The sequence below is a fragment of the Rhododendron vialii genome, chromosome 10a (genome assembly GCF_030253575.1).
Source record: "Rhododendron vialii isolate Sample 1 chromosome 10a, ASM3025357v1".
Classification (NCBI taxonomy): Eukaryota; Viridiplantae; Streptophyta; class Magnoliopsida; order Ericales; family Ericaceae; genus Rhododendron; species Rhododendron vialii.
The window spans coordinates 36,868,497-36,885,600 of NC_080566.1; the positions used below are offsets into that span (position 1 = coordinate 36,868,497).

The 17,104-nt window shown below is 38.5% G+C and overlaps 2 protein-coding genes across 2 annotated transcripts; both read left to right on the top strand.

Annotated features, from left to right (window-relative positions):
- Nucleotides 1-591: 591 nt before the first annotated feature.
- LOC131304380 (3-hydroxy-3-methylglutaryl-coenzyme A reductase 3-like) lies at nucleotides 592-7,874 on the top strand. The gene is made up of 5 exons (XM_058331602.1): nucleotides 592-1,129; nucleotides 3,221-3,575; nucleotides 4,410-4,591; nucleotides 4,960-5,306; nucleotides 7,435-7,874. Exons 1-5 carry the CDS (start codon nucleotides 658-660, stop codon nucleotides 7,687-7,689), a joined length of 1,611 nt encoding a protein of 536 aa, XP_058187585.1. The 5' UTR covers nucleotides 592-657; the 3' UTR covers nucleotides 7,690-7,874.
- A 3,824-nt stretch (nucleotides 7,875-11,698) lies between these two features.
- On the top strand, nucleotides 11,699-16,687 carry LOC131304080 (probable glucan endo-1,3-beta-glucosidase A6). The gene is made up of 3 exons (XM_058331181.1): nucleotides 11,699-11,930; nucleotides 14,309-15,625; nucleotides 16,451-16,687. Exons 1-3 carry the CDS (start codon nucleotides 11,870-11,872, stop codon nucleotides 16,531-16,533), a joined length of 1,461 nt encoding a protein of 486 aa, XP_058187164.1. The 5' UTR covers nucleotides 11,699-11,869; the 3' UTR covers nucleotides 16,534-16,687.
- The last annotated feature ends 417 nt before the right edge of the window (nucleotides 16,688-17,104 follow it).

Consider the following 17,104-nt stretch of genomic DNA (forward strand, 5'->3'; position numbering starts at 1 on the left):
TACAAAGAAATGAAAATGATTCCGTCCGGTCTGGATTAGCTAAGAAAGCTTGCATAGAAAGAAAAGGTAAGTTTTCTCACTTTACAATGATCACTAACAACGAAATCTTACCTCGTTTCATAAATCCAAATAAATATTTATTTTTTAAGAAAGAATTTTAAATTAAAAAATAATATATTTATACAAATAATTTTCTTAGCAATATAGATTTTGTTTGATAGATCTTATTGAAATGTTTTAAACGGTATAAAAAAAATTAAAATTTTATTTTTGATTTACATTATTTTTTAATTTAAAAATATGAAATAAACTGTTTATTTTTTAAGAAGATTTCTGGAATGGGATGGGAGCCCGCTACGCAGATAGAGCCCTCGTTAATGCAGACTGCGAGTTTTTATATCGCAGTATTTTTTTTGTCTAAATGAGATAATCTTACTGTAGCTCAAAACACTAGAAATAAATAAATAAAGAAAGAAAAAAAGAAAATGGAAAACCGTTTGGCACGTGGCATGTAGTGGGCCCCTTACCCCAGCGCTCGAATCTCTCTATAAGCTAAGAAAAACCACTTCCCTAAACCTCCGCTTCACAACATTTACTCCGTCCCACAACGTTCCCCCCTGTCTCTCTCCACCACCGCCCTCCGCCGCCGGCGTCAAAATGGACGCCGCCTTCCACTTTCCCATCTACCTAACCAACGGCGTGTTCTTCTCTCTCTTCTTCTCTGTCGCCTACTTCCTCCTCCACCGCTGGCGCGAGAAGATTCGCAACTCCACGCCCCTCCACGTGGTCACCCACTCCGAGCTCTTCGCCGTCGTTTCGCTCATCGCTTCGGCCGTTTACTTGGTCGGATTCTTCGGCCTCGACTTCGTCCAGTCGGTGTTCACCGGGAAAAACTCCGACGTCGGTAATTGGGACTCCGCCGACGAGGAGATTGTAAAGGCGGTGGCTCCTAGGCCTTACGAGGCGGTGGTTGCGGTGGAGAAGTCGGAAACGAAGTCGGAGGAGGAGGATGAGGAGATTGTGAAGGCGGTGGTGGAAGGGAGAACGGCGTCGTACTCGCTTGAGTCGAAGATTGGGGATTGTAAGAGAGCGGCAGGGATACGGCGGGAAGCGCTGCAGAGGATTACAGGTAACCGTCCGATACTCGTGAGTTCCGCACTATGAATGGAGCCCATACTAAGGTTTAAAATATCAGTCGTCACTTATCATGTCGGCCTTTGTTGCGTAACGGTTTTTCAGATTTCCGATACAGTCATAATTTACAGGTGAAATGGAAAATCGCATGCGTATCGACTGGTATATTCATCCGTTTTCTAATTCACGGATCATTAATACTTAACCGAGTGACTAGGCACTTAACGTTATATAGCTAGACACCATTGTTTAAAACCTTGCCCCACTAACGCTATACTATATTTTTAGATACCGTTGTTTAAAACCTTGCTCCACACACATTGAAAAATTCAGGACGCATGTTTTGGAATTTGTGTCCGAATATATAATTATGTGTGAAGCATTTTAGTTTCATAATATTTGGATTTCTCATGGAGTATAAGTTTATGCAATGCAATTAAAGGGTGATATATTGTCACAATTTTATTTAAACACTTACAAGCAAGATAATTTGCATCAATTCTCTATTCTCAAGTATTAGTAATTTTATTATCAAAAAAAAAAAAGTATTAGTAATTTTTATTTTCGTAAAAGAGATCATTTACATTATATACGAAGTACAAAGTACAAATCTGAAAAACTGTATCAATTGTGAGAATTCACGAGACAATTAAATCTAGCAACTTAACCAATACAAGAAAAAATAAGCTCATTTATAGGGTAAAAACAAAGAAAGAAAGGAAAAGCCCCTCCAAATGAAGAACAGTTCTGACCTCCTAGTGAGATGCATCCTGGCCAACCTGAACTAACCCCAATTGGTTAAATCATGATAGCTCAGGAAGCTAGGTAATTTATTACTAATATTCGGACAACACTGGATATTTCTTTAATAGGTGCGACAAAGGTTATTTTAATTTTTGTGACTTAATTCCTTGAAACCTAATATTAAGACTTCAATTTTAATTACGTAGATTTGTTTTATAATTTAATCAACTGTGAAAAAAATTATGTGATCACTCGCCCATGTGTCGCACAGGCACAATACTTGTTTATTCTCTATTCAATTAGTTGTTTACATTATTATTATGCAAAACTGTAGTAATATTACTAATATACAATGTTTCTCTTTGAAGAATTGGTTTTTTTACTAATGATGTCAAAATTACTTAAATTTCCCCTTAATTGTTATGGAAACGATTTTCAGTATGGTTTTTCTAGTCAATTTTGAGTATAAATTTGGTTAAAAGCTCAATTTTAGCCATAAGTTCAACGCTTGTTCCCATAAGCTTCTTTCACTAAATTTTGTGTGACAATATCTTCTCTTAATCCCATATCACTTTCTTTCTTTTTCTTTTTCTTTTTCTTTTTCTTTTTTTCCGGTCAAATAGAAATTCCCATATCACTTTCTTGAAAGGATAAAAGAGCTGTCTTTTACCCTTCTTCATCAAATATAGATTATAGATAGTACAATCAAGGATTTGGTCAATAGTTGGAGATTCGTTAGGATAATGAAATTATTCTATTCAGTGTCACGTTAGATGTTTCTCTCTCTGTTCCATAATTTTTTATTACGAGAAATCGTATCATTCTTCGAATAATACTCCTAAGTAAAGTCCAATAGTATTAAATTGGTGAAAAAAAGTACAAAAAGCTATACACGAAAATGTATTAACTTTTTATTCAAAATATGGGATCCGGAAACGCTGTTGTGCACTACCTGTGTAGTGCGCGTGTAGTGCGTCATCGTAGCCGTCCAAAAGTGTTCTCAATGGTCTGAACCGTTAGTCGATGAGATTGACGGCTGTGTGCTAGCATAGCACTATAGAGGGGTGCCGCAATGGTCTGAACCGTTAGTTGATGAGATCGACGGTTGTGTACTGCCATACAACGCACTACGGGTGCACTACGGCACCCCTGGCTCCCAAAATATGACATTCCTTTCATTATAGATCATGGGATGTAAGAAGTATTCGAATGCGATATTCAGCCGTGGTGAAAGTAACGAATATGCGCAAACAATTGGAAACATCTATGCTTATGATGTGAGGTATATTTCTCACCCCACTAAAATACTAAATAAAAATCCCCATAAACCATCTGATTACAGGAAAATCTCTTGCCGGTCTACCATTGGATGGATTTGACTATGAATCAATACTTGGTCAATGCTGCGAGATGCCGGTGGGTTATATTCAGATTCCGCTGGGGATCGCCGGACCTCTGTTACTCGACGGAAAGGAGTACTCTGTTCCAATGGCAACAACGGAGGGGTGTCTGGTGGCCAGCACAAACAGGGGTTGCAAGGCCATCTACTTGTGTGGCGGTGCCGCCAGCGTTGTGTTGAGGGACGGCATGACTAGAGCCCCGGTCGTCCGGTTTGCCACCGCCAAGAGGGCGGCAGAGCTGAAGTTCTTCTTGGAGGACCCCATGAACTTCGACATTATTTCCGTTGTTTTCGACAAGTCAGTACTCTTTTCCCCCACTTTCATTGCCTTTGATATTTTTCGGTTCTATTACCTTCTCCATGATATTCTGTTAAGTTACTTATTGTCCCGACCAGTTAAGATATTAGGAAATGAGTCTCACAATACATATGGAGCTAGTTAACATAATCAAAACAGCAGAATTTGCAAAATAGAATCAATGCAAACGAAGAGATTTGCATAAATCAAGTGGAGAGATTTGAGTCTACACAACCGCTAGGAACCAAAAACTATGACATCCTTTTTAATCATAGTAACCAAGTGGTAACTTGCTCCCTTTATTGGGATGACATACCGAGTTCCTTTCTCAGTGTGAAGTTTCACCTTCCCACCATCCTAGGTTAGATTGTGATAGATTAAATGATGTTCCTCCATGTACGAAAGACCATAGATCTTTTGGTTGTGCTTGATTTGTATTGCTTTTGAACTTTTCTATTCCATGTGTTTGGGTGATTTCTCTTTAACGTTGACCGTCAAAGCTCCACTAATCTAACAAGCAATAACATCATAGTAATGAATTTTATTTTATTTTTTTCATCTGAAAGTGGCAAAATGGCAATAACAGCATAATCATGGTTCCTCTTTCTGAATTATCTTATATAATTTTTGATGTTATTTGGTGTGATGCATTATATGCTCTGTGTGCACATGTTGTGAAGTATCAAATCAAATAGTAACCTAAACATGATTCCCAAAGCTTATCGGAGTTGTAGATGTTGGATCATACTTTAGCGTGCTTGCTTCTACATATCACAATATGATATGTGTTGAGCAATGGGCATGTTGACGATATTTGGTGGGTGATGTACACAGATCTAGCAGATTTGCAAGGCTACAAGGAATTAAATGCGCAGTAGCTGGGAAGAATCTGTACATGAGGTTTACCTGCAGCACCGGGGATGCAATGGGGATGAACATGGTCTCCAAAGGCGTCCAAAATGTTCTCGATTTCCTTCATATGGATTTTCCTGACATGGATGTCATTGGCATCTCAGGTAATGACATTTCCGTTAGGGGGCGGCTGCAGGCTGCACTATCATTTGAGAGAGTTCGAATCATTTGGGTTGGGAAAAAAATGTTAATTGCATGGATAGCGTTGAGGATAGTGTTGTGTTCACTACTTCAATCAAATAGGACTACAAATTTATTCCTTCGGTATTTTGTGGAGGATCGTAGCTCTACTGTTATTTGTGAAACTATTTGATAAGATTTATAGTTTTTTCCTTTTTATTAATTTACAACTTTTCTAGTGGGTTCTTTGTTTTAATCTGAGAAATCCAAAATTAAGCCACATATATTAGTATCCTGATTTCTGTATATACAGGGTTCCCTGTATTAACTTTGTAGTGTGTTTGGAAAACAGGAAACTTTTGCTCGGACAAGAAGCCGGCTGCCGTGAATTGGATAGATGGGCGAGGGAAATCCGTTGTATGTGAGGCAATCATAAAACAAGAGGTGGTGAGGAAGGTGTTGAAGACCGAGGTGGCGGCGCTGGTGGAGCTCAACATGCTTAAGAACCTCACCGGCTCTGCTGTGGCCGGTGCCCTTGGTGGGTTTAATGCCCATGCGAGCAATATTGTATCAGCTGTATTTATAGCAACTGGGCAGGACCCAGCTCAGAATGTGGAGAGCTCTCAGTGTATCACCATGATGGAAGCTGTTAATGATGGCGAGGACCTTCACGTCTCTGTCACCATGCCTTCCATTGAGGTACTCCACATATTTTCCCATTTGTTTGGAGAATTTTTTCATAAATTGTATTTCCTAGTGTTTGGTGTTTAAGAAGTACGGATATGGACACAAGACACAGACACAACGTGATATGACAGGCGGTCACGTCATTTTTTTCTGAAAGTCAGGACATGAACACGTTAGGGATACATCGAATATCAAATATACTTGTACTGCTTTGTAACCTGGGAATTCCTATAAAAGTCGAGACTCGAGAGTGATATTTCTATCAAATCAAGATGAAAAAGAAAGTCGTATTAACATTGTAAAAATACAAATCAACGGTCATTGTATAAGCATATACGAACATACGACTATATGAGCGTTGGAAATTTGACTATGAGGCCACTTCTAAAAACTGCATTTTAGACTTTTAATGTATCCTCGAAGTGTCTCCATGTCATAGAGGTGTCTTGTAACCCATCTGACTAAAACAAGTATGACATTAAAAAAAAAATTGAACATATATTTAGGTGTTTTCAACAAGTGTCGGACACGGGCACGTATGGCAGTTGATTTAGTAAGGGAAATCATGTTTGAATCAATACTGAGTAGCACGTCATCAGCAACTGCCACCTACTCCATTATTTCGTTGTTCACTAATACTGGTAAGTTTATCGTTATAACCTTACACAAGAGAATCGTTTTTTTTTTTTTTGGAAAATATTATCTGATCAAAACAGATGGAGCGTTAACCCTGTGCCTCTATTCTAAATTTCTAATGCGCTCCTAAGTAGCTGCACAATGTGATTGAGAATTTTGAGACGTAACTTTTGAGACACTTACGGGATAAAAAGATAGATTTTCTGGGAGGGAGAAGTACATTTCATGTTTTAATTCTGATGTCGGTTAATTCATACGAGATTTTGCCCAGACTTTAATTAGACTCCGCAAGTGGACAGGACGTTGGTCTCAGAATCAGGAGGGTCTATTGGGCCGGACCTTGAGTTATAAAGAGTAAAATTGGTTGCTGTTAGCAAAAATGGACAGCTCACTTTTCACACTTTCTGCTTCAATCAATGCATGGATAAAAACAGGTGGGCATCTGGGTATTTTGTTAGCAAAAACAGATTTGGATTCTTCATCACTGTTTTGATAAAAGGAATAATTATATAGGCATTGGCAAAAACAGGAGAAAATTTTGGGTATGGGGAGGGTTGCCACGTAGTGCCCGGCACCCCATCCGAACTGTCCAATACACTTTTGGACGGCTAGATTTGAGTAAAGTGTTTTCGACATTTTGCACTTAAAATTTACCCCCTCAAATCTGGCAACCCATGACTTCTAGCTATATATGTATCATTGTCTCACCCAGATCAGATCAGAAAACTTATTGTGATCCCTGTCTCTAATGCAAATTATTTTAGGACAAAAACGAATCAGCAGAATTTTTCGTAATCAACTCGAGCTCGATCGTTCAAGCTCGGTTTGTTTTGCTTAAGAATGTGCTCACATCAAAATTTTAAGCTCGTTAAGTAATTGATCCGAGCTCCAGTTTCTCTTAGCTTAGCTCGTGTAGACTCTACAAGTATCTGTTGATGGAAAACTTATCCTTAGAAATATATTCATAATCACATTATTAACTTCGTTGTTTACGATTAGAATTTAGCCTAGTCTTTATTTTACCTATTGAGCTCGAGTTCGATATCCAGTTTGGCCTTGATAATATTGGCTCAATTCGAGCTTAAGTCGATCTCGAATTTCTCAAACACTCTGCAAGTTCAACCTTGATCTCAGTTATTTGAGCACGCGTTCACTAATTCTTAACTAGCCAATCTCAAACACTCCAACGCTATTCTAAAAGGAGAATAAGATTTGAAGAGTTACGTGTGTGGATCCTGTCCCCAAAAACCTCATGTTCTATTACCTCAATACACTTTCTGCTAAATCGTAGTATTATTCAGAGTTATGAACTTTTGATCGAGGATGCTGCAACTTGCAACAATGAGACACAAATCTAAATGTCAAATGTGACTAGATAAACGTCAACTAGACCAACTCTGGATCATTTCCTTAGTGTTGTGAAAGTCTTTGATCTTGTCTGTCAATGAAATTAAAATTCTAAAAACTTTATTAATTGGAATTTTGCGCGGTTTTGGTGAATCAGGTTGGGACGGTTGGAGGTGGGACGCAACTAGCATCTCAATCAGCATGTCTGAACCTACTTGGAGTGAAGGGTTCAAACAGAGAGTCACCTGGTTCCAACTCAAGGTTATTGGCAACCATTGTGGCTGGTGCTGTTTTAGCTGGGGAACTATCCCTGATGTCAGCCCTAGCAGCAGGTCAGCTTGTTAAGAGCCACATGAAGTACAACAGATCTAGCAAAGACCTCACCAAAGTACTCCTAATGGCTGGAAAGTAAAAAAATTTGGAGGAAATGTATTTTCACACGCCTTTTTTTGTTTTTATCATTTATTATCTTGTATTTGTCATTATTAATGTGAATTTAACAGCTTGTCCTTTTATCTGTGAGAAAATGAACTCGTGACAGAATAACATTGTAAATCCACACGAATGAAATGAAAAATATAGAGTGCAGGTATAAAAGAGGAGAGTGAAATACCGAAAATGAAAACATGAAACCCATGAGTACTTTGACTTTGATTTAGTGGACCTAAACAAAGGGGTCCAAAGAGAGATGTAACTAAAATTCCCAAATGAAGGACCGGGGATTGAGAGAGGGGGAAAGTGAAGACAACAAAAAAGTCATGTGGGAATCAAATTAATCCCCATTCGTTTTGGTGCCCAACAAACATGTATTCCGCCCCTGTACTACAGGATCACCGAATCTCACCCACGGATGTCCAAATCACGAATTTCATATTATCATCTTGTTCATACTAATCAACAGGTTTTGGCATTTTAGTTTGTTGTTTACACTACTTAACAACTTCTTTTTCACTCATGTACTCACCTACAATTTGTTTACTACCGAAAACTTGACATTTCTCGACAATTTATCACTATCGAAAACAGCTAACATCTTGATTACAACAAATTTTTTCTTAAAGTTTATTCACTATCGAAAACACCTCAGGGCATCTCCACTTTTATTCCTCCAAAATAGAGGATGGATGTGATACATTGAGGGAAAATTTTGTAATTTATTCTCTTTTTTCTTCACTTTTTGTACTTTTTGGGGAATCTTTGAAGAATTCATTATCCTTTCTAGAGTTTCGTCCTCCAAAAATAAAATTGTTCTATAAAAATAGAGGACCAAAAGTAAATTTGGAGTGCAAAATTCTTCCAAACTCTAAAAAGGACAGTGGGTCTCTCAAATATTCTCCCAAAAAATGAAGACAAAAAAGAATAAACTACAAAATCTTCCATCAATGTGTCACATCCATCCTCTATTTTGAAGGAATAGAGGTGGATCGGAGATACCCTTTATATGTCGAAACCATGAATTCATCAATATGTGTCAGCATGTATATATACTAAATGCTGACTTCTCGGAAGAAGACAGCTCGATTAAGTAGTTAGATGGTGAGGGGCCGGCAAAGTAGTCCATTCGGCTCACGATTCTTGCTTTTGTTTGAATTTTTTAATCAATTATTTGATTTATTTACAGTATCGTAATCTTGCATAAATGAAACAAGTTAAATGGTCTTTGTCAAGTAGTATCTTACAATAATTTTAGTTTTTCTTTTTCTTTTCAAAATTAAAGTCAATTTTAAGTGTGCTAACGATGTCGCTATAACTAATCTTATAAATTATACTATTATTTATCTATTTCTCCACCATTGATGATGTGGAGATAAATTTCACAAAAGAAATGACATGGCTCAAGACCTCACGATTAGTGACATGCTATGATGCTAATGCATTGATTCCTTAATCGAGATCCTCGCTAGTAAATGATGGGATTGATAATCCAAAAAATTAGTTAAGGTGCGCACAATTTTACCTGAACACTTAGTAATATAATAGTATGTGTTAATCTCACCCATGTGGGATAATATGTTTTCGTGGGCTTCGGATTTACCAATTTTTAGTTGGCGTGATTTCGGGTACATATCACATAATTGTCTTTCGATGAATTGAGAGAAGGAGTTCTTCTCCTAACTATTAACTGAAGGGAGATTTGGACTAAATGGAAAACAGCCTTTGCTAGCTAGGATTAATTAATGGCTTGACTTTGGTTAGATGAAGATTTGCACAAAATAAAGGAGTGGTTATTAGGAAGGTGGCCACGTGATTTCCAATCTTTTTTCTTTTTGTCATCATTTGTATAACGAGAAATACTTTTTCCGGAGCCATGAATATACTTTACGGCACTCAATCACGTGCGTCCAAAAGTGTTTTGGACGGTTCGGATTTTAAAAAAATATTCGCTGGAAGAGTTAAACTCTTTACTGGAATAGTTTTATATTAAATCCTAACCATTAATTGTCGAAACGGACAGTTGAGATTGCGCGGAGCCGTGAATTTATCTCATGTATATAAGCCAATCATTTCGGGGGTTTGCGGAATTAGAGAGAACTTTGAGGAATTAATATTGGAGTGTATAAGAAAAATACTTCAATCAAACAAATACTAATAACCAATAAAATTGCAAGACTTGCGGTTTTTTCTTACCTACTACTCCATATATCCATGCATTAATGTCCGATTTCTTGGCTTGAGTAGCAAGCATTCCATATTTGAGTACAAAAAAAAACACCAAACTTTGTAAAATAGATTATATCAAGTTGATAAGTTCAAGTTTTTCGCTGGATTTGTCGCGCATGTAAAGTTCTATTTGGTCAAAAATGGTTGTTGAATCCTTTGGGAAAAGATAACCGTTCTATTTCTTGTACTTGATGTTCTCTGAGTTAAAATAAAAGTTTCCTACCGTTTTGTTTAAAACAAATGGTAGTACTTAATAATTGATTATTTTATCACTCTTATGTTTTGATATACACATTAACTCTCTACATAAAATCTTCAATATGTAATCCTCAAATACTTTCGAGTCTTCTATACCATATATACTAGGTAATTTGTTGAGCATCGTAGGAAAAATGAGCAACGGGTTAACCATTCATGTTACTTTTTGGAAATTGAAAATTGAATTTCGCTCTCCACTTTGTACATATAATTTCACGTTAAAAGTGGAGCGCCAAAATATCGGTATGCTACTTCTTCTTCTTTTTTAAAATCAAATTAGTCCGCATACTTTGACATGATAGAATTATAGGCCTTGGCAAATTAATAACCAAGTCTAGTAACATAGTGTCACGAGCAGAGAAGCATATGTGTAGAGTTACATACTCTCTTTACTATGAGGGATTGGAACTCCAGTGCGCCAAAGGACACAAGCATGAAATGGACCATGTTTGTTTTGGAATTTTGAGTAATGAATGGAGAGAGAGAGAGAGAGAGAGTAATAATTGAGAACAAATTTATTGGGAACCGTGCACGGGAGAGAATCCCAAATCTCAAAACGAACATGGTTAGGGCCGTTTGTTTGGTGAAACTGATGGTGAAGGGATATATATAATATAGGGTATTAAGTGGTTCATAGAATTCATGGTGAAAAATTGATAATATCGCACACCCCGTGCTAAGTCTACCAACACCGCTCTCCCCACCGCAGCGCTCAATCTCACCGTTCGCCTAGATAATCAATGGTCAGGATTTTGAAAAACTCTTTCAGGGAAAAGTACTTTTAAAATTCGGACCATTCAAAACACTTTTGAACGGTGAGATTGAGAGCGGTGAATAAGAGCGGTGGGGGTAGACTTTTTTTGTTGTCGTTAATCTAACTCCAATTAAATGCTCATATCGGGTTAAAGCCCTACGTGCCCTAGGAAAAAAAAATTGAAGCATTTAATTGGGCCTAAACTTACGGGCCTGGAATTTTATGATCCGGACTATATGTTGTCATACCGGGTCAGGCCCAGATAACCAGCAAATGATTAAGAAAGGGCCCAGGTCCCCAACATTTGTGTGATCATCTCTCCTATTGGGCCGGGCTCAACCCCATCGCTTTGGTCCCCACTATTTCCTAAACTTAGGCCCCGTTCCACTGATGTTCTTGTTTTTTAAGTAAGAAAAAATGCTAAAAACAGCCCAGTGGGCTGACTGGGCTATCATTACCGTCTAAAAAATGTATTGAAAAGTTTATAAAAATGTATTGAAAAACGTAAAAAGTTCATCAGAGTTTGTGTTTTTTTTAAGATTGTTGAAAATTGTATTCTTCTAACATCTGCATATTTTAAAATGGACGGAATAAGATGCATCTACATATTTTAACAAATCACATAGTGATTATGTGCCTACTTTTAAACAACAATGTGTATTCACAGTTTCGTGCACCGCCTAAACCACATGGGAAAAAGGTTTAGAAGAGAGAGAGAGGGGGGGTAAACTCATGAGACAGAGAGAGAGAGAAACAGGGTAAACTCATGAAACACCAACTCTCTCTCTCTCTCTCTCCAACAAGAATCATGCATATATTCCTCCACACACTCATTCGTCACTGTGTGTCTCTCTCACTTGCTCCACACATCAAACAGTCCAATCCATTCCCAACCTAAACAAACGCCAAAAACAAAAACATGGGTTTATTCCCTCTGTTGCTGTTATTGCTCTCCCACTCTCTCCTAATTTCTCTCTCCAGTAAGCTCCCTTCCTCTTATCTTTAACTCTCTGTTTTCACTGTCCTTTTTTTTTTAACTGGATTCGGATTGAAATTTTTTGTATGGAGTTGGATTCTTGCCGGTTGGGTAGACTCAAATGCAAAGTGCAGTACTTTATTCTTCTTCTGTTTTTTTGGTGTGTTTGTTTGTTTGAGGATCTGAATCGTTCATTTTGTAGATCACGTGGAGAAAGTTTAACGTGACTAAGCCATCAAACAATTAAAGAGATGCTTGGAACACATTTCCGTCGAGGATAAATGGACTATCAAATCCATTTTTTATCTGTTTTTTCGCAAGAGGAATGTGCTTCGAACAAATTCTAATGGATATCCGATGAAGACGATTTTTTAGCAATTTAAGTGCTCGGCGAGATGTACAAATTAAGTGAAGGATTCAGATCGTCAAAAAGAACCTAGAACAACCCCGTAAATAAGCAAACTGCATACAGCGGTTGGGGATCTTCCTTTTTAGATTTATTGTTAGTCTTGACTAACGGAATATAATAGAATACTTTTAATTTTAGTCTATATTTTTTATGAATTATTCAACTTACACGCAATTGCTGACTAAGTAGAAGTAGAGTGAACTCTTTAAACACACACACACAAACCCAAACTCCAGATGTGGGAGCCAGCCCATCTGACGCAGGCCCAAGAGCCTCGCCGCGAAACACAGCACAACGACAGCGGGCCCAAAGGGCCTACACCAGAGGTCGGATCCCTCCACAACGGGTGGGCACGACTTAGTTTTTTTGAGAGAGGACAAGAGAGTAATTTCACCTACCAAACTCTCCTAGACAATTGCTGACTAGGGAGACATAGAGTGAACCCTTTAAACACACACACACAAACCTAAACTTTGGTAGGTGAAATTACCCTCTTATCCTCCCTTAAAAAAAAATAAACTTATAGGCTTTTCAAACACATCACCAAATAGAGTAAATTCCAAAACACATTTTAACAATCCAAATATTTCATTTTGCATGTGTCAACCTATTTTAACAATCCAAATTATTTATTTTGCATGTCTCAACATGTACACTACTCGTGTCGAAAATCAAGTTGGTAGAATGTTGTTTCGCAATCTTAATATTCTGCGTTTTACTTGAATAAAATGCATCGTTAAAATTACTCTTGTTAATCAGATAAAGTTGAATCGAGAACTTATCAACGTTTGATAAATCTGACATTTTGCATGAAAGATTTTACACGTTTGAAGCAATAAAATAAAATGCTCCGATTGACAATATAGGTTGTCTGGCCTCACACTTTTGTTCGAAGTGTTTAAGAGGTGTGTTTGAAAAAGGTGTGTATCCATAATATTTATATTTTTATACTTTTCTGATTTTACTCGTCGAATTCATCGTCGAATTGAATGATTAGTTGGAAATTATGACATAAAAACTAAAAGTAAAATAATGCCAACTATGTTCAAGAAAAATTAGTTTTAGGCAAATTAGGTATCTAAATCTTACCAAAAAGGCAAAAATGACCCATTTATGTATCAGTAAGTCTACTGGTACAGAAAATCGGTATAGATTTTCTGTATAGATTTGTTATGGGGTCCACTACGGGTCCCACACAAATGATTCGAGCCTTTCATTAAATGTAAAACAGTTTTTCAAGGGCCCCTGTGAAAAATCAGTTCAATCCGATACTTATAGATACTCGATCCAATCATCTAACTTTTGATTTAGATTCCCGGATAATAAAACATTATATGATTGGATCCAGTATTTATAAGGCCCCGTTCCGGAAACGGAAATAAGTATTTATTTTTTAAAAAGGCAATTTCAAGCTCAAAAATCATGTGTTTACGTAAATAATTTTCCTATCAATATGGATCTTGTTTGATAGATCTTATTGAGATTTTTTATACTGTGAAAAAAAAATTGAAAAATAATTTTTCATTTATATTATTTTTGAGTTTGAAAATGTGAAATAAGTACTTATTTTTTAAGAAGGTGTTCTGGAACGGAGCCTAAGTATCGAATTGAACTGATTTTCGCGGGGGCCCTTGAAAAATTATTTTACATTTAATGAACGGTTCGGATCATTTGTGTGGGACCCGTAGTGGGCCCCACAACAAATCTGTACAGAAAATCTGTACTGATTTTCTGTACCAGTAGACTTACTGTTTATGTATGTACGGCATTGTTAATATCCGTCCATTAGTCGGAGAATAATAACATATAATAACAAATAAATTTGAATATCAATACACATTTTTCGAGTATCAATATGCTTATCATTCGCCTCCGTCTAATAAGCGGAGGTTAGCATTTTGCATGTATCTAATCTCACTATCCATTTCTCTTCGTGTTCACTTGTATTAATGAGTATTAATTGTATTCATCAGGTGGAGAAATCTCACCGGAGCTCGGCATCTGCTACGGCCAACTGGGAAACAACCTTCCTTCCCCGTCGGAGTCCGTCCAACTCCTCAAAACCCTAAAACCCAAGGCCGTCAAGCTCTACGATGCAAACCCACAAATCCTGAATGCCTTACGAGGCCAAAATCTCCAGGTCTCGATCATGGTCCCGAACCAAATCCTCCCCGACATCTCCAAGAACCAAACCCTAGCCGACCGGTGGGTCCGCATCAACGTCTCCCCGTTCTACCCCCGGGTCAGAATCCGGTACCTCCTCGTCGGAAACGAAGTCCTCAGCTCATGGAACGATAATGCCACCCAGCACAGCTTAGTCCCGGCGATGCGCCGAATCCATCGATCGATCACCTCCCAGAAGTTGAAGAAAATCAAAGTCGGCACGCCTCTAGCCATGGACGTGATCGCGTTCGAGTCGCCCTTGCGGCCGTCGAACGCCACGTTTCGGGCTGATCTTTCGGATCCGGTTATAAAACCCCTGCTGGAATTTCTGAACCGGACCCGTTCGTTCTTTTTCTTGGATGTTTACCCGTTTTTTCAGTGGGCCTCGGACCCGGTCAATGTCGGGCTCGAGTATGCTCTCTTAAAAGCGGAGAATATTAATAAGTACGCCGACCCGGGCACTGGGTTGGTTTATGGGAATTTACTCGATCAGATGCTCGACTCGGTTATTTTTGCTATGAGGAAACTCGGGTATCCGGACCTCCGTTTGTTTATCGCCGAAACGGGTTGGCCGAACGCTGGAGATATTGACCAGATTGGAGCCAATATTTACAATGCTGCCAGTTACAATCGTAACGTGATCAAGAAACTAACGGCTAAACCCCCAGTCGGGACACCTGCCCGACCGGGTAAGGTTATACCGGCTTTTATCTTTGCGCTTTACAACGAGAACCAAAAGGGCGGACAGAGCACGGAGCGTCATTTCGGGCTTATGTATCCGAACGGGTCGAACGTCTACCCGATTGATCTAGCTGGCAGGACGCCGGAATCGAAATACAAGTCACTTCCGCTTCCGACGAACGATGAGCCCCACAAGGGGAAGATATGGTGCGTGGTGGCTGAAGGAGGGGATTCAAATTTGAAGGCGTTGCGTTCGGAGATGGCGTTTGCTTGCGGGCAGGGGAACGGGACTTGCGACCCGATCCGACCCGGAGGCAAGTGTTTTAAACCGGTTTCGCTAGTCGGGCATGCTAGCTATGCGTTTAACTCGAATTGGGCTCAATTTAGGAAGCTTGGTGGGTTTTGTTTCTTCAATGGGCTTGCAGTCCAGACTACCAAAGATCCAAGTGAGTATCTTTTCAATGGAAAATTACTTGCTCTTGACCGCAACGTGGTGCTTCAGAAACTTTCTCCATCACAGATTCGCACATTTGTTTACTCCACCACAAGTATCTAATTCTCTGAGAAGCATCCTTAAGCACCATGTGGTGGTGCTCTACGAGTACTAAATAATCACTCCTTTTGGACCTTTTCATTTGCCAAGCAAGTATATAGACTAAAAAAAAAAAGTGTAACCCTTTTTACTCATCTAGTTTGTTCAACTCATATTTATGTTATTGTTTGATAACAACACGTGGGACTGTAAGGGTGTGAAAAAAAACCCGCAACCCGCCCCGCCCCGAAGGGTCTCGGGCGGGGTCGAACATGTGGTACGGACGGATGCGGGGTTTACTTTCTGTTAAAAATCATATTTCAGTTCAGGGTTTGGATTGGTGCGTTCCTTACCCGTGGGGGTAGGACCCGACCCGACCCGAAATAAAGAATCGAGCTCGCGAACGGTTCTACCACTTGTGCTGTTCGGTTTGCGGGTCCTAAAATGTTCTACCCAACATGGTCGGATTTTAATCCAAAATCGACCCGCCCAACCCATGAACACCCCTACATGGGAGTAACATGATCATGTATCGTACATATACAACATATAACTAGATTTTCATTGAGAATTCCGATGAATTTATAACATTCGAAATTAGTATAGAATCAAATAGTGGCCATTAGGGGGATTTATTTATTTTTTTCCAAGATGCCGTACAATAAATAAATAAAAGTATTATAAAGTTACGGAAAAGATTCGCACGAATAATTGGCTGAGTATTTATTTGTTGTTGTAGGTTATGGGTCTTGCAAATTCCCGAGCATCACACTTAACAGTGCTGGGAAGCAGGTGAAGGCAGAAAGGACGGACGAAGATTAATGAGCTCTACACTTCTTGAGCCCCTTCGCGATTTCTCTTGAGAGCAATTTTACGGAGATGATCTATGTTCAGAACCGTTTGATGCACGGAAGTTCTGCACAAATGCAATAATTTCAAACCCGTCTACGTCTAGATCTCTGTTGAGACATTTATATCTGGAGCGTTTTTCTTAACTTCTCTAATTCTATCTTGTTGACTAATTGAGATCGTACGTGTTTGCCTCCTTTATGTTTTAGGCCCTGTTCGAATGAGGGAATTGAAAAGCCTCAATTTTAATGGTTTTGTATTTTAAAAATGGTGCGTAGCATTTAAAAAGGGTTCCAAATCACTTTCCGGCTTTTGCGTATTGTTTATTGGATCTAGCTCCTTTGCAGTTGGGCTGCAAAAAAAAAGTCTATGTAATTAAATCTCAACCGTTCACCTCGACAATCAATAATTCATACTAGGAAAAATGACGGTCAATGACGTGTTTTGATAATTAATATCTGTCAAGGACATTTTGTTCATTAACAAATATTCTTAACATGCCCTTAAAATGTATTAATTATCAAAACACGTTCCGAGCCGTCAT

What these genes read in the sequence shown, in the direction of transcription:
- LOC131304380 (XM_058331602.1), top strand. Translation starts at nt 658, where the DNA reads ATGGACGCCGCCTTCCACTTTCCCATCTACCTAACCAACGGCGTGTTC. An exon ending in GGATGTCATTGGCATCTCAG is followed by an intron (nt 4,592 to 4,959) that starts GTAATGACATTT and finishes TTTGGAAAACAG; the next exon opens with GAAACTTTTGCTCGGACAAG. An exon ending in TCACCATGCCTTCCATTGAG is followed by an intron (nt 5,307 to 7,434) that starts GTACTCCACATA and finishes TTGGTGAATCAG; the next exon opens with GTTGGGACGGTTGGAGGTGG.
- LOC131304080 (XM_058331181.1), top strand. Translation starts at nt 11,870, where the DNA reads ATGGGTTTATTCCCTCTGTTGCTGTTATTGCTCTCCCACTCTCTCCTA. An exon ending in TCTCCTAATTTCTCTCTCCA is followed by an intron (nt 11,931 to 14,308) that starts GTAAGCTCCCTT and finishes TGTATTCATCAG; the next exon opens with GTGGAGAAATCTCACCGGAG. An exon ending in CCAGACTACCAAAGATCCAA is followed by an intron (nt 15,626 to 16,450) that starts GTGAGTATCTTT and finishes TTGTTGTTGTAG; the next exon opens with GTTATGGGTCTTGCAAATTC.